This window comes from Manacus vitellinus, unplaced genomic scaffold, assembly GCF_001715985.3.
Source record: "Manacus vitellinus isolate BGI_N305 unplaced genomic scaffold, ASM171598v3 scaffold_9_pilon, whole genome shotgun sequence".
Lineage (NCBI taxonomy): Eukaryota > Metazoa > Chordata > Aves > Passeriformes > Pipridae > Manacus > Manacus vitellinus.
The window spans coordinates 2,667,385-2,688,860 of record NW_021940917.1 but is presented as its reverse complement, the minus strand read 5'-3'; the positions used below and the strand labels follow the sequence as shown (position 1 = coordinate 2,688,860).

The following is a 21,476-nucleotide window of genomic DNA, read 5'->3' as shown; positions in this document are numbered from 1 at the left end:
ATGTCTCGAAATGTGAGATTGTTTTCTCTCTGTAGCAGAAAAACAACATGCACAGGTCCTGCAGGAGGGTGATGAGAATGCTATCAGCTACTTGTTCTCATTTGTCGCTGTCACTGGATTAGACCCAGTATGATAATGATACATGTACTCCTAAGCATTCTTGACATTACTAAACATCTTTTCACACAGCAAAACAGCTGAGCAACTACTGCTTTTCATACACCCAACTAGTGCAGGAGAGACAATCCTTATACTGAAAATAGTTCTCAGTGATCTAGGAGGAAGAGGCAATTCCTGGTTATGTTCTGACTTGTGACTACTTTGGTGAAGGTGAAATGTGCCAACTCACGGACACAAATTAATCTCCCAGAATTCACCTTGCTCTGTTAGCAGTTTTGTCAACTGTGGAAGTAAAGCTTAAATAGCTTTGAAAATTGAATTGTCCTCTAGAGCCTGTAAAGTAGACCCTTCAGGTCAGGTATCAGGAAGATTGGCAACGGATTGCAAGGAAATTTGTGTTGCCTGCTTTTGTCTATTCTGGGGAAGGTTGTTAGATCAGTACCTTTCACTAGTGGTTAATTCACTTACACATCCTTTCCTTTATCTCTAGAACACTTGGCTAACTCCTCAAGTATACAGGTAGGATGACACAATGATCTCCTGGCTCAATTCTTATTCTGATAACCAGTGCCAGATGGGACTTTGAGAAAGGGAATGAAAAAACTAAGCAGTGTGCTTTGAACTTAGGTTTGAGAAAAGTTCCCTGCTGAAAAACTGAACACAGGAAGAATATACCCTGCAAATAAGAACCTGAAATATGGTTAATTGAGGCAGTTATTACTGACTTGTTGTGAGCTCTGTCACCATTTATCAGAACTTCTCTGAATGTTTTTTTTTTTAAAAACAGGACTCACCTTTAGGCCAGAATTTTTGCGCATCCGGAGGCGACCCATCCACATGTCTGTGAGCAGCATTTGGCTGCAAGTGTGAGCAATGAAGTCCCTGTGTTTGGCTGCCACTGCAAGCTGCAGGCATGTGGCGTTGCTCCAGTTCTTCAGCTCATAGGTCAGCAGTTTCATTGCCAGTTGTTCATCCTGCTTGTACGACTGGTCCAAGAGCTCCACAGCCAACTGGCCAAAGTCCCTGCAACAGGGGGACATCCATTCACTCCTGTTAGCCTACGTAGGCCTATGCAGAAAACACCTCTCTGCAACTGACAGCCTCTGTAAGGGGGACATCACCTTCCATCATGCAAATTGTGATGTCAACTGTACATATGGAAACCCACAATTTCAAATATGAGTGTCTAATGTTAGGCATATAAATAAGTGCCCTGACTTAGCTGTGATGAACACCCACACCTACCAGCTGTCTGCTCCCACCTTCCTGCCCACCTCCCTGACATTTTCTAGCTGAAATCCTCTGGTTATCTGCAGCCTAAAGGATTGCTTCTGTGCTGTTTGCCCATGGCTTCATGGTCAAGTCTCTCGGAAAAAGGAGCATCCATTATCCCTTTTTAAATTCTGCGCCTCTGACTTTGAACCTCAGGAAAGATTCTTACGGAATCTAGTATCTCGCCTTGCTCATCTAAGTGTGAGCTCTTGGTTAATTAACACTTTTGCCTGACTAGTATGTTCCTAAGGATTTCAATAACTTTTCTGCTTGGTATGTACAGAGAAATATTGCAGCCTGACTCTTGAGCCCACAGGGAGAACACATAAACAATATAGATATTTCACTGCCTTCTTGATACCTTCTCTTTCAGAAGTTACACTGCTAGAAACTTTGCTGCTCTGGTAGAAAGATTGTTTAAAGGCCATTTAGATTTTCTCTAAAGGGACTGCATTTTTCCTACAAGTTAGGAAAGACAGTCAGGTACAGATAAGAACATTTTAGGCAGGTTCCCCAGCCTCTCTTCTCTCTTCTTTTTTTCCCTCAGAAAAGTGTACATGAAAGGAAATTCACCTGGAATTATGGTTCAGCTCTTGGGATATGTCATCCACCATGTCATTTTCTGATGCTTCGTGGGCCATGGCTTTGCAGAGTTTACAGGCCACCAGTGCTTTAGCCATAGCCTCTTCCCCATGTTGCCAAAAGAAGAGGGCCATCTTTTGACGTTTCATCAGCACAGCCCACACCATCAGCTCGTGGAATGGGAAGGGAAAGTGATTGATCTCAGGGTCATCCATATCAATATCAACTTCTTCTTCTTTTTTCTTTGTTGTTTTCCTCCCTCGACGCAGAGGGACATCGTCCTGTGAAAATTTTAGAGAATTTTTTTTCACAGGTGAAGGAACTGAATGAATTCACACAATTAATTGAAGTCAGTACCTGAGATGCAAATGCATTTTCTGCAGACCATCCCCTTCATTTTTTTTTGGACAAAATATTTAACATAGGAAAATGATAAAAAAAGTATTGTTGTATGCACTGTAATTAAAAAGTCAGTAACCCATTATCTAAACACAGGGATAAGAGCCTTGAATTGTCACTCTGAATTGTTCCTTCTCCCTAATAACACAGAACACAATCACACAATATTAAGAATGATTTTGGAAAAGCCACCATTAAAATAAAAGTTAAGAGTTCACTCCAAGTATAACATCTGCTGTAATCCATCTGCCTCATTCCACCTCCAGAAAGTATATATCCAGAGAATGTTCTGGTCTGCTGAAGATACCCTCCATGCTTATTCTTTTGTTCTCCCCCTTTATCCTCTTACAAAGACAGCAATCTCCCTTCTGCACGCCTATTCTGCACATTCATTCCTTCTTTCTCCATCTCTTTATTGTTTCTATCACCTTTAGTTTCTTTCTCATTTTAGCATGTTGCTTTTATCAGATGAGTGGACCTATTCTGAAAACACTACTATCTCCTTGAAGCATTGGGGTAGCCAAATAGTGCCAATAAAACTGAGAGAACTTTGGCCTATACAAAGATTTCTGCATCATTCTCTGCAAGTATTTAATTTCTCTGAACATGTTTTGACAGTATATAGATATCTCACTGAAATTCTGCTTGGCCTGACAGACTGAAATATTTTGTTTAATCCTCATGAAAAAAAAAGATCCCTAGAGGGGGCAGAGCCCTCTTTTCCCTTGTCTATCTGCTTGACTTTTATTAAGAAATGTTTCCTAATCTGGCTCCTGTGTAAACTAGTTATCTGGGTGAAAAATACAATTCATGCCTTCATTACAGTGAATTTAAACATTTTCTGGATATAGCATATATTTGTCAAAGAAGGAAAAGATATTAAGATTTATCACAGGTTGCCTACCTCCATTCCCAACAGTTTCAGGGCTTTTGGCTGTACAAAAAAAGTTGGAAAAATGTTATTTCTCCCAGAATAGTAATAAAAAATTACAGCTCTTTGTGCACATATATGTACATACATGTATAATGTGATGTAGAATACAGAATATAATATATATGTAATACACTGCAATGTAATATAATATACATAAATATAACAATCAAATAATTGAATATATAGTTATATCAAGCTTAAGTTCGACCCTATTTCACCAAAAATACAACACAAGACATACACTTGGATTCAGGTAGAAATTGCATCTGGCTAGGGGCTGCTCTAGTGGGAAAGAGAGATGAATTATTGATAAGGCACGAAGGGATTTCTGTGGAGTATATCAGTGTTTTGGCTATTGCCCTGGCATACTCTTACTGACTGTTGTGGAGCTGCTCTGTGTGTTGGTTCAGTATTTGTGGAATCACTACCCAAATGCTTTTCTTGATGGAGTGATTATGGGAAAGAAGTCTCTTCCAGCAGCTACAGTTACTGTCTTTTCTTTCAAATGTGAAAAATATAAGTGTATGGAAACAAATAAACCCACTTCAGATGGATTTCACAGAGCTGTTGCTATTTATAGACACTTCTACATCCAATGGTGTGTATTGCTAAAATCTGAACTGAGACAGAAAATTAAAATGTGAGGTAAAAATACACAAAGGAACTACAAATCTTACTGGGAGAAGTTGAGCAGATTTTTGTTCATGCTGGATTGCATCAGTGGCAATAAACAGCTTTTGTGCTCTGGAGAGGCAGTAACCTTACTTTTGATTCACAGTGTTGTAATCTATTGAACACAAAACCCACAAAAATACTGAACAGTGGCTTGGCCATGAACCCACTGACTATCCAACCAATAAACCCAGTTTTGAGTTAGGGGTTCCTTTGCCCTGAGACCTTCATGCTACATTAGAAGATGAGCCATGAGATAGGAGATGCATATAACAATGCACAAGTTTTTCAAGTCTAACTCAGATGTCCTGTACTATTATTTGTGCAGGTCAAAAACCTTGTCTTTTAAAAGCTGTTAATAGTCATAATTACAGATTTTAGAGTCAGAGGAGAGAGTTTTATATGCTGGTCTCACCAGGGCAGCAGAGCCCAATAATTTTTTCATTAAATTAATAAAAACCATAGTTTGTATCAGTGCCTGGCTTGTGATGCATTATGGTGAGATAACTGCTATCTACATAATGGAAATGAATCTGTAGACTGCATAGTGTGTGCATGTGGATCCACTCTATCTGGAACCATATAAGAAGCTGTGGTAATCCCTGCTGTGGGTACAGTCATGCAGATGGCAAATAGCTTGTTTCTTACCCTCTTGGGACCAAATAAATTGTGATACAATGTTCTGAAACGCTTTCGTGTGTAATTGCAGCGATATGCTCCTCCCATCAGGTACTCTATCACCAAACCAATATCAATCAAACTTATCCGATAATCAGGAGGTAAGTTTCCCTGCAATAAAAAAAAAGGATGGTGGGGGAAGAAGAAATGCTTGTTACTGGAATTTTTAAATGTACTTTATAATGATGTTAGAATAAAAAAAGTAAAATTAAATAGTTAAAAGCAGGAATGTTATGCTGGTTAATTAATTCACCTGAAAATAGATCCAACCGAAACCTGGATATTCTCGCTTGGAAAGAAGACATAAGTTAAATAAGAAGGTGAAGAACTTGTTGTAAGTAACAGAAGATAACAATACACAGTACTCATACTCTTCAGCTGGGGAAACAAGGAACATGACTGCAGAACAAAAAGCATGAGGATTGACACACTCGCAAGGTCAGGCACAGTTGCTGGACTCTACTTCTGCAAGATAGCACCTTTTCTGCATCATCTGTCACCCACAATCATCCTGGCATCTCATATCTCTTCTGGCATCTCATTGGACTGCCTCATCAGAACAGAAAAGTCATGGTAAAGGGACATCTTTTGGTCACACGGAACCAGCTCCTGCGTGTGATCTTCTCATTCTGTAGTGTTTCCTTCCTGTGTTCCAGGAAAAGAAGGGCAGGAGGCAAGAGTGGTGTTACCATCTCTAGGATACTTAAACAGTGCATGAGCTATTATTATTATTATCTAGTTGCTAGATGCAATCAGAGTCTATCAGCATTCATTCTGGGAGTGATGTTCAAAGAGCACCTATCCTAGCTTAAACTCCTGACCAAGAATGAGGAAAGCACCTGTATGTATGAAAGTCGCAATAAAACTGCGACTAATTGTTTTGCGGTTTGTTTATGAAGAAAACTACAGTCCTAGCAATTTTCCTAGATTGCTCCTACTTGAGCTCCTGATATATTTTATTGAAAGCCCCTCAAAACATACAGTCTTACTACCTAACTTCCAGCAGAGCCATGGAGATTGTCTCCCAAGAGATGAACTGTGTTTGTGGCAAGGGTCATTAGCAGGATCCTGGAGAAGATGCCTACATAATTGCCCTTCCATTTATTTGTCTTTATTCTCCTTTGCTAAAATGCATATATGATGTCTCCAGCATGTACCTTTTATTTTGAAAGGAAAAAGAATGAGTACGTCCACATCTCACTGCCCTCACTATGTGAACTCCCTTGCAGATATCTTCCTTCTCTTCACTGTTAAGCCTGAAAATGGCACCATTAAGTTTATGAATTCTCCAGTACTTATGGCTTGCAAAACTACAAACAAAGATTTCAGCAACAGATTGTCTTTTTCTGACTTTGTCTTTGAGTTAATGAGGCATTGCTATTCTCCAGCTGCAGTAAGCCCAGTGGGACATCTGGTAGGCTAAAACAATTTCAGGCTGAACTGCATTCATGATGTGCTGTTGAAGTCTCTTGGGGGTCTCTGGCAACAGAGGAACAAAATCCCAGCATGGGCACACCTGCTCTTCTCCTCCTTCCCATGGAACTAACAGAAAGGAAATGGACACAAATGAAAGTTTGTCGCCTTCTCGAACTCACTGATTCAGAGTTGATTGGACAGTTCAGTGAGCAGCTGTCTACCAGAAAAGAAGGTGTGATTCAGCAAATTGTAAACAGCTCACCTGGATCTAGAGATCTCACTAAGAACCTTGCAGATTTACAAAACCCTCTCTGTTCTCTATGTCCTCGTGCAAAAGATGGGACTAAAAAACAAAGGTGGAAAGAGAGGCAAATTATTCTTCCTTGTATTGTGAGTGGTAGCCTTGGAAAAGGAGAATATTACTCTAATAAAAAAAAATTATCTCATATAGTCAACACTGCAGAAAGACCAGAAAACTGTAATAGTTAGCTTCAAAATTTTTCAGTGCACTGTAATAAAGTAATCTAATTTTCTATAATGATATACAGCACAGATTACAGTGAGCCTGTAGCTCTTTTTATGTGTTCATTAGAAGGTTAGTAATTCGCATGGAGCAATTTTATGACTGTCATGTCTTGCTGGAAATATCTGCGTGTCTGGAGATATCTGCTTGGCTTCTCTGCAGATGTGCTTATTAGATTCAGAGCAGAGAAACACTAATGGAGAGCAGATGGCAACTGGTTCTGCAGAAGAGAGAAAATGGATGCAAAGATCCTCCTTCCTCTTCTACTTCAGCCAGGAAGTGTGATTCTTATTTCCTGCCCTGCTGCCACAGTACAACTGGCATGCTGAAAAGGCTGAGGAAGGAGAGAGGGAGGTGGTGCTGTGGTGTACTATGCCTAGCAATCAGCTGGGATTCCAAGATTCAGAAAATCAAGCAAATCTAGTGCCAAAAATTGAGCTGTTAACCATTTTTAAGTAATGTCTCTTAGAATATCCTTTTGCAATTTTCCTAATCTTGTCTAATTTGATGGGTGGGGGAATTACTATGCTTTGCAGGAATGCATATTAGCTTAGCTAATTTGGACAAAGAAATTTTTATAATGAACCATTTAAAGAAAAATAACATCTAAAATTTAAATGAAAAATAAATGTAAAAATTCAGTTTAAAAAAAATAAATCCTGGTAAGTTTGTTTGTTTTTTCTCCAAAGTGTTCTTTTCTCTCCAGAATGTGTAAAATGACAGTTTTAACAAAACAAGAATGAAGGTAATGGCAGAAATGGGAGTTGTAGCTCCAAGACAGGGTTGTGGCTCAACAGACTCCTTCTGTCTTCATTTCTCCAGTAAAACTGAAAGCTTTCATATTATTAAGTGGCAAAAAATATTTGAGCAATTAAGAAAGCACAACAGGCATCAGGGTGCTACATGTGTTACAAAGCACAAGTTTCTTGATGTAGCTCTGTTTCCTAAATTTTCATAGAAGAATTTAGATAAAAAAGTTCCAGTATTGTAACTTTGATAAAAAATGCATCTAAACCTCCCAGATAATACTGAAACACTTCACTAAAGGAAACTCTCCAATTCACAGCAGAAATACATATGTTGTAAACATAGACACATGTATGTCTCCTTGCTAACATAGTTACTTTTCCGAGGTGAGAAGCCCTAGTAAAGACAACCGGATCATCCTTGTGAAGAGGGGTTATGCAAGTGCCAAAGCATTTGCTCTATTAGCAGACAGCTCAAACCATCCTGGCAGTGCTGAGGATGTTTGTGATTGAAGCACAGGGTTGCAACCACTCCAAGAACAGCAAAATTTGGATGAGCTAATTCTAGTATAACCGAGGTTGTCAGGAATGACAGAGGAGAAAGTTTGATCATTGGGTATGATAGGTGTCCTGGCTAATAATCAACTAATTTTTTAATGTTGGAACAAGCTCTTCAGTGTTAATGCATTATTCTTTTCCTGAAGAAACTTCAGCTTTTTACTGTAGCTAGTCAGTTACAGTATTCTTTTCACTTCAGGTGCATTTCTGTGTCAGCAAGTACCAAGCCTCTGATTTTCCACGCTGAGGAAAAATAATACTTTCAAAATTCTGTATATTGCTAGTTTGTTCTCTGGAAATGTAGACATATGGTGGCAGTTCAAAACAAAAAACTTCTGGAAATATAAATAACCCCAAAGTGGAATTGAGGTATATTGATTATATAAAATTTTTGGACAAAAGAAAGAAAATCCATCTGATAATTTCCACTGATCTTCATCAGCTAGCTGAGGCAGGGAAGGATTAAAAAAAACAACCAAAAATGTAGAGGGCAACCTCCACTTACAGATAGGGTGTCCACTACAGCCACTGCCTGATTCTTTCTGCTTAGCATGGGTGCATTGGCATGTACGGTCTGTGGAAGGGAACCAATGCTGTATGTGAAATTCTGGACACTTGACAGGGGACATCAAAAAGGCCATGATGAGAAAGATGCAGGCAAATTTGTCCCTATATGTATTTATGGAATTGTGAAAGGTGATATGAGCACTGTTGTCTAAATTAGAGTCATTATGATGTATTTTGTCTTGTTAATACATGCGGAATTTACAGGTTTTGATTACTGTAAATTCTTTAAGACTCTCAATCCAGGCTTTTACAATATGCTGCCCGAGCTAACAGTCCTCACAGCAATATTTGGAAACACAAGGGGAAAATAAATTGTTGTATTATGTTTGTGCACACACATATGTGTGTGTGCGTGTGTGAGTGCACATGTGTGTCTGTAAGTTGCCACAAACAGGATGTGGTAATGTGACTTATGTTGTTCTAATTATTTGATTTATTAAGCAGGTAAAGTAGTCTTTCAAACAAAACAAAACAACCCCCAAACAAACCCTTCCTACTTATTTATACAGTTATATTGTACAATTGCAGTAAATTAAATACTGCTTCTATGATTTTAAACACATTTTCTATTGTGAGAATCCACAAAAATGCAAATGAAAATAATACATTGCATTAGCATACATACCTGCATCACATAGTGCAGGTTTTAAAACTGAGACATATGCATAAAAGCATAGTGTATTTCATATACTTTAAGTGTTGTCTCAAGGTGACATATTACTTATTTTTGTATTTACATTTTGTGATGCTGTAATTAAATCGAAGAGGTTAGGTGAGAGGTTAGGTGTCTGTCATCAAAATATACACAAGCTCAAAAAACTAGCATCAGCAGTGTGGTCTGTCTCTCATGTGTGGTGGGCCATTTAACTGTCAAATAGTGATGTATCCATTAAGAAGTTATTTCCAAGGAGGTGTTTTCATTTAAACTGTTGTCTGATGTGCTGACCGATTTATGGCTTGGTTGCCTGGTAAGGGATCTGCTCATTGGCAGGGCTGTGGTAAGCTGTCACTTCTCCCTGTGAAGGATGGTTGTTCCTCATCACTGACAAAATGAAAAATACAGCCCCAGTGGAGCAGTTTTCTGATAAAGGTGCTGAAGAGCTGCACCAGGCTGTCTGTTTTTAAAGCTCTTGACTATGTTTATGAGAGCACACGCTGACTTCATGTAGTGGGAATTACTGAAGATTTTAGCTATGGACAGAGGAAAGAAAGATGAATTTACGGAAAGAAGACCATGACCTAACACTTAGTAGTCACTGTGGAAAAAATAATGTCTTTGAATATAGTGAAAGTTTATTTAATGTTTGTCAATATATGGCTGTGAGTACCAATTGTCTTTGCCTACTTTTATTTTTTTTTGATGATTTTTTTCCCCCCCTTGAAAATACATATTTTTTAGGGACTCAGGAAAAAGAGATTGATATTGTTTAGTTACTCAACACACAAATCACTATGCCTTTGAAGAAGGACTTGGAAAGGTGATTCTAGGGGAGAGAAGGAGTTTGGAAAAGTATATATTTTAAAGTATAAGAGGCTTCTTTCAAACTCTTATAGGTATATGAATAACTGCATAGTTAGTAAAAAAAAATATTCTGGCAACTTGGGCTTCAAGAGCAGCATTTAGTCTAAATGCATTCCACTTTTACTCTGTTCCATCCAAGAGGATTTGTGCATAAGATCACTTTCAGTTTCTTTGTAGGCGTTTCATGCTTTTCAGAAGTCACTTAATATACTATATATCATTGGACAATGAAGATGCCACATAACACACTGACCAAAGAAAACCACCATAACCTCCCTAAACATAGCTACTGATTATTCTGTAGAATTATTTAATGGAAAGGTGCTATAGGACACACTGTCACTCTCCTCCCCTACTTGACTTCCGTTCTTCAGCTGTCACTGACAGAAGAAACCACTAAAACCTGTGCTCTTAGAAAAAATATCCTTTCCTTTTTCAGTCTTCTGTCTAGTCCCATGTACAGAAATATTCCTTCTCAAGTATGCTACCCTTGAGGTCCTACTTACATAATGTGCAAGGCTGTAATCTGCCCATGCTTTGGGAGAATATTCAAGCTGATGAGGTCAGTTGCAGACTCAATCTCCTTGCTTGATCCATATATTTAAAGGATAATGGATTTTCATTCCTTGCTGATGCTGTAACACTTTTAATCCTGAACACATTGGTAAAGGTATTTGATATCTCCTTCCTGCCACTATCCCTTTCAGTGTTTCTGTCCTGCCCTTCTAATGGATCTTTGTAATTCAAGCTGATTGAAATTAACATTATAAGGAGCAGGGGAAAGTTGCACTACTCCTTTTTTATATTTCTGCTGAGGAAGATGTCTACAGTGTACCACACAATAGAGAATGAGAAACTGTTTCAACAAAGCAGAATCCGGCACAGGGATAAGGACTATTTTACAGACTTGGAAGTAAACCAACAACACAAAAACTAGCTTTCACAACAGTTGCAGGTATGGACAAATAGAAATAACAGCATAAATCCACACATATGTAAGAGCCTACAATTATGCTAACAGAAGCACTATTACTCAGGCATCTAAAACCACAGAGAAAGCAAGACAACTTGCTAATTGTGCCTTGTATGCAAAAAGTTCATATTTGGAGCATACAAACAGGACATTCTCTACTGGCAGGGAAAGGAGAAGGCTCTGACTGAAAGCTCATGCAAAGCAGAGATAGGATCTAGCTACAGAAAAGCAATAATAACATTATTTTCAACCTACCGTCCATTCGACTCTTACCTTTTTGACGTCCCTGACTAGATGATGTAGAGTGTTGGATGGTCCATGTCTCTGCAAAGAACAAATGAGGGAAAAAAAAAATAATTTTGCATTGTCCAAAGACCCAAAAAATGTAAATATAAATGTAAATCTTTCTCACCTTAGTAGTTTAGAAATCAGGGAGCTGAGAACACTTCACTTGTACAGTGTTATCAATTAAAAAAAAAAAATCAGTCACAAGATTCAATTTCATCTGAATTCTCTTTTGTACAAAACCCTTCCATAAGAAACCCCCAATATTGCCATACTGGATGAAAATTAAGGCCCTATATACCAGATTAGGCTCCTGGTTTAGACAAAGCAGGAGCACAACACAACATGCATAACCTCTGGGAAAGAATGGAAGGAAAACAGCTGCTCTAGTGTCAGCCTTCCCGCACTCAGGACCTCTACTCCCACTGTCGGTGGTTCACAGAGATCCTGAGCCTGACATTGCATCTAGGCTGTCTCATCTGAAAGCCACTAAGTGCACGGACAGTCTGCGAAATTGTCCAATCTTCTTTCGACTCCACCTGACATTGCAAAATTATATCTTATTATTATATCTTATATCTTACTTTATTTTCTGCTTTGGTTTTGACTGTTGATGATATTTTAAGAGACTTTTGTGAGACATCTTCTTGTAGCTGATGCTGGATGAGACCACTGCTTAAGTGCAGAACTGATGTTTCCATATATGCATTGCTCTGCATCTGTCGACACTTAATTTTATGTAACCCCATGCCTAAGCATGATGAGACTTTCCTTACGCTGCTTCAGATTTTCCCACTCTGAGTGAATCTAAATCATCTGCAAACATTATTGTCTCTTCAGTAGTTACCATTTTTCAGATAATATCTGAACAGATTTTTCTGAAACCATAACGTCAGGAGTCACATACATCACTGAGTAAGTCCTAACTTGCCAGTTACAATCTTGCAGCCAGTGACACCTGCCTAAATCTCAGATCTGTCCTACTGGAATTACAATGGCAGGAAATCAACTGGTACTGTGTAGGGTTTAATCTATGCCCTACAAAATCTGTACAGCAGATTAAGTGGGCTTGTTACATTATTTGAGAGACAAAGCTAAGTAATAATGGGAACTTATGGAAAATTTTTGCCTTGTGCATCATCATGTCATTATAAAACAAGTGGGAGCTAGAACAATGAACATAGAGAGAGAAAATTTGCCTTAGGTTGGCCCTACCGTATTGTACAGTTCCTCTAGCCGGGAGATGGTGAGAAAACGATGCATGCTTACTCCATTTTCTATGAGTAATTTCACAAAATCCACTCTGTCCAACACCAGTGCATCCAGCATTGCTTGCTCAAGGGAGCCCACCTGCAAAGCAAGTGATTAACTGAAGCAGTTCCTCAGCACAGCAGGCCTATATCCAGCTGGTTCAGTCACCCTGGCACAAGTAAGGAACACTGACAAAATTCTGAGGGTTGCTTTGTTACACTTTGTTACGCTTTGTTATCCCACTTAAAATGGGATAACCACAGTTTTAGTCTATAAGGGTTTCCCTGGCTCAGGGCTGCACTTCAAAAACGAATGTCAGAGTGCTAAGATGAAAATACTTTAGGAAAACCAGATTAGGATCAAGGAACTGGAGCTCAGAAAACTGGTGACCACACCTCCACCCTATGCACTGTCTCATTATTATCTTTATTTCTTGTTTTCCTGTCAAACATTTTGTTTATATTGGATATATTTGTTATGTGTACATACACACCCTTTAATTCTGTCTTTACTAATGTTTTCCTCTGTTTGTGGTGTGAAAACTCAGGGAAATTTGGACACTCAGGAAATGGAAATAGCTTCATAATTTGCATTTCTTTGAAGGGCCAAATGCAAGAGGTCTTCTTACAAAAAACCTCTTCTTTTTATTTCTTGTAGGTCAGAAGGTGTCAGAATGATGAGAAATTATCTCACACTTCCAGCTTTTAGCTTGCAAAATGATTGCAGCTTGCTGCATTTATGCAAATTTTTGCTGTAATGCGGTGATGAAGAGATAACAGTAAGGGTAGTTTAGTACCATTAAAATCCCTCCTATGTTTTGATGCATACTTATGTCCAATATGGAAGACAAGATATATAGTTCTATTCACTCCATAACTGAAAATCAAGGATTTTTGAAACTAGTTTTAAGGGGCAGCAACTTTCAGAAGCTACATTTAAAGCAATGATATTTAAACAGAAGCTTTTCCTATTGTTATAATTTTTCCACGGGGAGTTGTAAATGCTCATGTAACGATAACATATGAAATTTTAATGACTATGATGAAATAAGTGCTACAGTAGTGAATATTCTGATAAAGGAGATAAAGGTAGAAATAGACTCCTTCTGGTTTTTTTTTTTTTGGATGACTTCTACCACTGTAAAAACTGCAGCACAGTTTAGGAGTTGACTACTACTGTGCCCCACGCAGAGGAGTATTTATTTACAGCCCTATGACTCCTGCAGAGAAACTCTTCCCCTGTCTTCCCCGGGAATGGTGTTGGCCAGGGACCCTGCCACTGGAGCACAGATGTGAGGTAGGTAGATTGATGCAGAGCAGCAATGGGCACAGAATTAACACCACATGAGGTCTGGGGCACAGCCCATCTGTGGTGGCACTGCTGATCAGCTCCTGTGACCGAACTGACCTCCAACATTTATGCAGCCTATTTTTGCCATCAAATCATACTAGAATTCAGTATTTGCATATAGAAGCATATTGGTGGAAAAGCAATGTTTTGCTTTTCCTTTAATTTATAGCCTAGCACTGAAGCATGGCTGTACACAGACATCAGTTTTTCTCACTTGTAGAATCATTGCTTGGCGGTATAAATCTGGTACTTTGCGTTTTTTTCAAAGATATGGTTTCCCACTGTTAAGGTGTCGCTAGATGTCACCATTTCCTTGGACAAGAAAAAACACATTAACGTCTCTGTAACTGCGCCTGCCTTCAGCAGCTGTGAATGGGAACCGCGTGTTTGGCTGTATTTTAAATTGTATTAAAATCACCACTGCCAACAGAATGGATTTACTGTAGCGCAGGGTTTAGAGCGTTTCCAGTAGAAGATGCTGTATATATGTATATACTGTACCGGCCACTGTTGCCCGTAAATAAAGATCTGACTGCGAGCGATGTCTACTCTGTTCCAGGCTAGTGCTAGGCTCAGCTGGTCGGGAGCAGATGCGTTAGCCCCTTTGTATACAGATAGGGATGCAGGCAGGAGAGAAGGAGAAAAAAGAAACAAGACATTAGACTCATTATGCCGTGGTAATTTCTCTTTTGTCAAAAGTCTCACAATGTCCCTGGCATTTCTGCGACTGATCTCATAATAAAACAAAACCAAACATTCCATTGTCCCTGTAATACAATACTGGTTCTCAAATCTGAATCTATGGTTCTCAGGTTGTTTTGTAAACATTAATTATTCCCTCATATCCCACTTCAAAATACAGCAGATACAGGCGATATTGGAAGATGCAATTTGTGGTGGAGTGAAATGGTTTCCCTCCTACCAGATAGGAAGCAAGAGAACAAGTCAGGAGGGATACTGACTGAGCTTCAGGAACACACACACACACACACACACACACACACGCACACACACATATGCCTCTAGCAATTACAGGCAGATTTATCTCATACAGACACCACCAATTTCAGTAGTTGGGTGTTTTTTTGCACATCTTATGCATTCCAACTTCATAAGACGCATAGGAATTTCTCCTCTATCTTTTCGTACTGAGGGGTCTTAGTGGGAAAAAAATTCTATTCACATATGTAATAATCATGTAAGAAAGCATTCTATAAAGCTGGTGTCAAGGTATAATATATCCAAATTAAATAAGAAACTCTGCAGATGATAAGATGGGTTAGGAGCTGTTTGTTTTTGGGAGGGAGGATATGTTTTTCCCTGTAGTTTTAATGGACACTGTGGGACATTCCTGCCCTGCTGTGCTTTTTTAATATTTCATGGTTCTCAGCTGATTTGTAAAAATGTAACACCATTTGTGCTTCAGTATTATAGGGAGAACTGGCCCGAATGAACTGATCAACCAAACAAATAAAGGGCCCTCTGACTTTTAACTACATATATGCTTGCAGTGGTTAGGTGATTGTATAAAGGCTTATTTTTTAAAGACCTCATACCTCTACTGTTTTTTTTTGTCTTATTAATTCTTATACTGCTATCATAGAGTGAGGATAAATAAAAGCTTTTCATTACTTCAAAGCATTTCTGTCTCCATTTCAGTACTACTGAAAACCCCTCACTGTTCCAGTTGAAAGTGGACTCTGAAACTGGGGGTGTGAAAAACATTAATCTAGCTGTTGAAATTCTCTGTGAAGACCTTAATGAAAACCTTCACAAAGCTTAGCCTATAGTTTATTTTCATAACTTTCAACTTTGAAGATGTTGCCAAGTACTTGTCAATATCTACAGCAAATGTTTGGGAGATGGCTGACTGTAGATCATCCAGATCACATTCATACAGAAATGAGCTCTGATAAAAAGGTAGGCAGTGCAGGAACAGAACAACTGAAATAAATGAAGAAGAAGAAAAAAGGCCCCTTTGCATAAGACACAACTTCTCATTGCTATATACTACAACACAGACAAAAGCTCTCACGAGACCTCATGGGTGATGCCAATGACATCTGAAACTTCTGGAGTTTCTTACACAAGCAACACACATTCAAGAACAGAAAATATTTACCTTTGGGAAGGGCAAAAATGTCTCTACAGATTTATTTATTAAAAGAGAAAAAAGTACCCACAGTGAGTATGATAGTATAGATAGTAGAAACTAAGTGCAGAGAGCAAATAATGTTCTTCCCTGTTCTGAAGCAAAAAACCAGATCTCCTCATTGGATCTCCTCCTTTCCATCCATACGCCTGTAGAAGAAGCGAGAGCTTCAGCAGGTGCTCAGGCAAGATCTCTGGTAAGCCATTGAGGAGGCACATGGGGCAGTGATGGTGATCCCACAGCCTGACATATTTTGCACATGCTAATTTTGCACATGCGATGAGGGAGCTTCACTTCCTCATTTTCCTAAACTACAGTCTGGGTAGGCAGGGGTGCCACCTGGTTAGAAACCAGAATTCTGGATCAAGAGATGATCAGATGGTCTTGGGGAGAGAATTGGGCTACTTACACTGCCCTCAGTTCAGCCAGAGGGCAAGCAAAATCACAGAGGCTTCAGGTGAACAATTTCTGAGCCATAGCAGGGAGTCTTCTCCTGTTTGTGTCAAGTGACCCTTGCAATCCTGGGCCTTTCTGAGCTTTAGGAAAGATCCAGCTGCTAAATGAACACAGGGCCTTCTGGTACCTCTGATCATATGAAGGAGCAACTGGCATGGGGTATGAGATAGTGCCTGCTCAGCAGTTCATCAAAGTTGTTTTCTTTGAGCAGGCTCATTGTTCCAAATACTGAGCAGAGGGGAAAGCAAGCCATAGTGCAGCCTCTGCCCTTCCCATTTCCCTCAATGATGCTTAAAGGCGACAGGTTTTCCTGTGGGTGCAAGTGCAGTCCCAGAGTTGAGGCTCTTCTCAGTGCTTGTTGCCATTATAGTTGATTACATTGTCTTGCAGAGCACTGCAGACATTTGACAGCTGATAGAAATGCATGGTTTCTCAGGGCGATTTTGTACTTCAGGTCCAAACCAGTCTATCAGCTAGGGTGTAGACAGGTCTGCATGCTGGGTCTCTGATGCATGTGGTGGGATGTGTGATTCTAGAGTAAAGTTTCTTGCTGGAAAGCCCTTGCATCCTTCTCCTCTTTCCTGTCTTCCCTATGGGGTTTTCAGGTGAATGTGGATTACACTGATGTTACTTAAGAGGAGAAGGAAAATAAATGCTATAAAATTTTGTGCAGAGCAGCATATGGGCTGTGGAGGCCTTTTAATCAATTTTATTCTAAGATGGAACTGATGACCTTTGTCTCACACAAAGAAGAAAGTATTCAGGTTATTTTAGGTGGAATTCTGCCTAGTATTAAGAAATATGAATAATTCCATTGATATAAGAAAAACTCCCCAGAAAAAAAAGTGAGATGGGCTTTCTTAAGACACTGTCTCCTTTCAGTCATTTTCTTGATTGCATTCAGTGCCACAGTACACGAATTTGAGTCAGTAAGAAGAATCCAAAAAGTGATCTCTCCAAGGATGCATCTCACTCATGAGCATCACTGTAATGTACCCAAATCAAAGCCAAAGGATATTTGGGAAATAAAAAAATAAGGTGGAGTTAATAATCTATTGCATTGTATTATTTTAATTCTTGTAGCATACTTACTGCATCCAATAGTGTTTTAGGCAAAATGACTAATGTCTCTGTAATATTTACTCTCTATCCTGGTATCTGGCTGATGGTAAGATATGTTTCTCAAAAGAACGTTTTAAGACTATGACTAATGTCTACAGTGTGACTCTTCCTCACTTCATCTGCTCCTAGAAGAATAGTTACATTTGGGATGCAATGCACTGATTCGGCAGTTTTTGGTATAGACGTTGTTGGATATAGATGGACTCCTGGGACAGCTGTTAGTTCATGGAGATGGTAACTTTATGTTCTTAGGCCGCTACCCAGGAGTGCTTGGTTATCTTGCACAGATTCTTCTGATAAAAAGTCACATGGTCTATTCACAATATTTTGGACTCCTTGATGACAAAGCCTGGGACCATAAACTTGCCTATCCAAGGTACACTTCAGACAATGAGTCTTGTGCCCTTGCAGGATACCAGGTTACTGAAAAGGTTTTATATACTTACTACTACAGGCTTTTATACACTGGCTAAAGCTTACTGTGACCAATGTAAATCTCTAAATGATTCTCTGGGAATAGCCTATGACCTTAGTGCTCAGGAAACCAGAAAGTTGAAATGACACAAAACTGATCTACCCAGACAGAAGTGGTTGTTGGACACTCATTTCCACAATGCATCTAAGCATGTCAGTGTCCTCTTCGAATCAACATCTAAAGAAAAGAATTAGATTAGGGAAAATAGCAATCCTAACGACCTTTCTGCTCTGTGTCTCAGCAGGTCCTAGCTGTCTTCTGTTTCAGCAGTTGTTTGGTGAAAAGGCTGGGTCTCCACTGCATTTTCTACAAAAATCTCCCTGGCATTTAGCAAATCAGTTGACAATAACAAAGATGATAGCACAAACAGCTGTAAGAGCAGTAACCAGATATCTGACCTAGCTCTGAAACCCATTTGTGTCTGTGATTTCATGGTTGACAGACTATTGCACTTTCTTCCTGGACCATCTGATACTACACGATGCCTATTCAAGGGGCATGAATCTTGACTTATTCACAGGCTGGAAAAGTATGCAGAGACATCAGATTTGCATTAGCCTGACACAGGCTATCTCAGAGGGTTACACTGCAACAATGTTACTATGCATATACCACACAGCACCTCTTACCCAGTGCTAACAATTGCACTGGGAAGGTTTCTGGAGCACCATCTGAAACATACTGGTGCTAGTCTGCTCCAGATGCTGCAACAGGGATCTTTCATGCCACTTCAAAACAAGTATTTTTTTAGAACATCTCCATATGCTGTCTTTAACTTCCCTGTCTTAATGCCTTCTGCTTAGCTAGCAGCTGCAAAAGGACAAAATGCATTACGATTTGAGTTCCAACTGTTCAAGTTAAGAGAGCACAAACAGTTAAACTGTATCAATAAATCTGCTTGCTACAAATTCATGCCATTGGAAACTTACTTCCCACGTTTGCATTTCTCTCAAAATTAAAAAAAAAAAAAAAAGAGGAATTCACAAACCATATGCTGTTGTGACATCCATGCAATGTAAATTGATAACCACTTTGGATGCCGTTCTGTAGTTTATTGGAGATCATTCCCAATAAGGATAGATTTGCTGACAAGATTAAACAAGTTACTCATGAAAACAAACAAAGAAACAACATGTGATGCAGGGTTTAGGGCTTGCCGAATATCCTGTTCAAGACAGTTCCTGAATTGGTAGTGTGTCTGGTGTGGGTTTAAAAGAGACTAGTTAATCACAAATTTTACACAGCGCGTAGTAATGATACTTTGTGTTTCTCAGTCCTTGCCCCCTCCTCCCTGACCAAATCACTCACACCAGGGTCGGATGGGTAATTAGCTGGTATGCTCCTCTTGCACTATCAAGAAGTGCAAATTCCTCATCAGTGAGACTGAGAAGAAGTTACAAATAATCACTCAGTGGTTTCATACTTGGCTCTTCCCCCTTTTTTCACACACTGCTGGAGAGTAGAAAGAGATTAATTCTTACATCTAAATTTAAGAATTTTAAGATAACTCAGACCCAATACCCAAATCAGCTTACTTATTTATTTTACTTATTACAATTATTATTTTTTTTTAATTATAGAGACATGTAAACGTGGTAAGTAAGTTTCCAATGCCATGGAATCCAGTGGTATGAAAATTCCAATGGCATGAAAAAAACATTTTACTTATTACAAATAAATTACTTATTACAAATCAATAGACAAGTAGTTCAGCATTGCTACCTTAGACTTCCTGATTTGATCAAAAACCCAACCACCCATCAGCCTAATGGAGTACTTACAGAAGGTCAGTATTTCTTTCAAAGTGGGACAGAACCTTTGTACAGAGATGTGAATAACTGTGTGAATAAGGACAGTTGACCTGCCTGAGACAAGAGATCTCATCTTTGCACATACTGATTAAATAAGGTTATCTGGACTTTTATGCCTTGTGATCAGAAGCCTCAGGCTAATCAGAGATGCCAATCTAACGAAAGGAGATGTCAAAATTACTTACACAGATCCAGGTACCTCCTGAGTTAAGAGAAGTTCCCTATTATGTCTTGCACTATTAATATGAAGAAGAAAGGTAATTTTATTTTACTAGGGGGACAAAAGCACCAATTAGGCACTTGCAAAATGGGTATTCCAGATCAGAGAGGACTAGTCATATACTGAAACAGCAACTATAGAACAGTTGCTCATGTAAATACTGCAAAAGAACATTCCAAATAGAAAACAATCCCTTGCAGGTCTACAATTTATTTTCTTCAGCTTCCAAGAGTCAGTTTTCAGAAGACTCCAGGAACCTATGCTGGGATTTAGATCTTGAAAATAAACCTAGAAAAAGTGGAATCACAACTTTAAGACATTTTGTGTCTTACTAGTAGAACAAGAGCAGTACTTTCAGACATTGTCTTAAGAACAAATGTAGAGAGAATAGCTTTCCAGTGAAAGGAAATGAAGGATTCAGTTTTATTTAAGATAAAAATGAAATCTGTAATTAAATTATTTCCTAAGGATAAAAAAAGAGGAATTTGGTGATGGATGCAATTCTTGTTCTTGCTTTGAATTAATTTATCTTTCCTTTCTTCACTTTGATTTATATTTTTTCTCTGTGAATGCAGATGGCTAAAATTCCTTACCTCTGGGTAGCAGCAGCAAAATAGTCATGTTGGCTGTAGGATAAACAACTGATATCTTGATTGGAATGATCAAAAGAAGTGGAGTAAACAATACTAGAGAAGCCTAAAAAACAAAAGCTACTGTAGCAAAGTAAGGACAGCTCTTTTCCTTGGTTGATAGCTATCAGCTTTCAATCATATTTTTGAAGTCACCAGGGCTTCTTTACTTTTCCTGTTCAGACCTTTGTTTTAAATGTTTGAGGTAAAATTTTTTAAATGGGATTAAAATTGCACAGAAGGCAAAATACTATTTTGTATGGTTAGGTGAAAGTTACTCAGGCCTTCTCTCTTCATATAGCTTTTGTGAACCTGAGCAGGAAGAAACTGAGAGGAAAACTGAGCCCTGGAACAAGCAAGAATAATGGTGATTACCTTCTGAATACTCAGTGAATCTATTACATTTTCTGTTGCGACTCAGATTCAGGTCTGACCCACCTGTACACTCTTATTCAGGTGAGGGGGTGATCAAGAGCATACTGACAACTAACTGTTGAAGAGTCTCAAGAAGTGTAAGTTTTCCTAATTACCTTTGTAATTCCATTCCCTCATGTTTCTAAGATTGGTCCTTAATTTTGTTTGGTATGTCTTATTCTCTGTTTTTAAAATCAGTATGGCCAGTACTACATAGCACAAACTAGTCAAGACAGCAACGAGACGACCATGGTGATTGATGCATGCAGTTTGTGAAAATCTCTTTTGGGGGAATACCATTCAAATGGAAGGCTAGAACCTACCAGTCATTGTTTAGGTGAGTACCCTT

At 38.9% G+C, this 21,476-nt stretch overlaps 1 protein-coding gene across 4 annotated transcripts in view; it reads right to left on the bottom strand.

Moving 5' to 3' along the window:
- The window catches only part of TRPM3 (transient receptor potential cation channel subfamily M member 3), a 409,575-nt gene that overhangs the window by 49,311 nt on the left and 338,788 nt on the right, over positions 1 to 21,476 (bottom strand). For 3 of the 4 annotated variants that reach the window (XM_018085992.2, XM_018085995.1, XM_018085990.1), the window contains exons 10-16: positions 14,350 to 14,450; positions 12,463 to 12,597; positions 11,236 to 11,286; positions 4,628 to 4,768; positions 3,278 to 3,307; positions 1,966 to 2,255; positions 915 to 1,143 (exon numbers count right to left, since the gene is read on the bottom strand). In XM_018085992.2, the coding sequence (XP_017941481.1) occupies positions 915 to 1,143; positions 1,966 to 2,255; positions 3,278 to 3,307; positions 4,628 to 4,768; positions 11,236 to 11,286; positions 12,463 to 12,597; positions 14,350 to 14,450 (977 nt within the window). The remainder of the gene's footprint in view (positions 1 to 914; positions 1,144 to 1,965; positions 2,256 to 3,277; positions 3,308 to 4,627; positions 4,769 to 11,235; positions 11,287 to 12,462; positions 12,598 to 14,349; positions 14,451 to 21,476) is intronic. The other variant, XM_018085991.2, reaches the window with a different exon arrangement.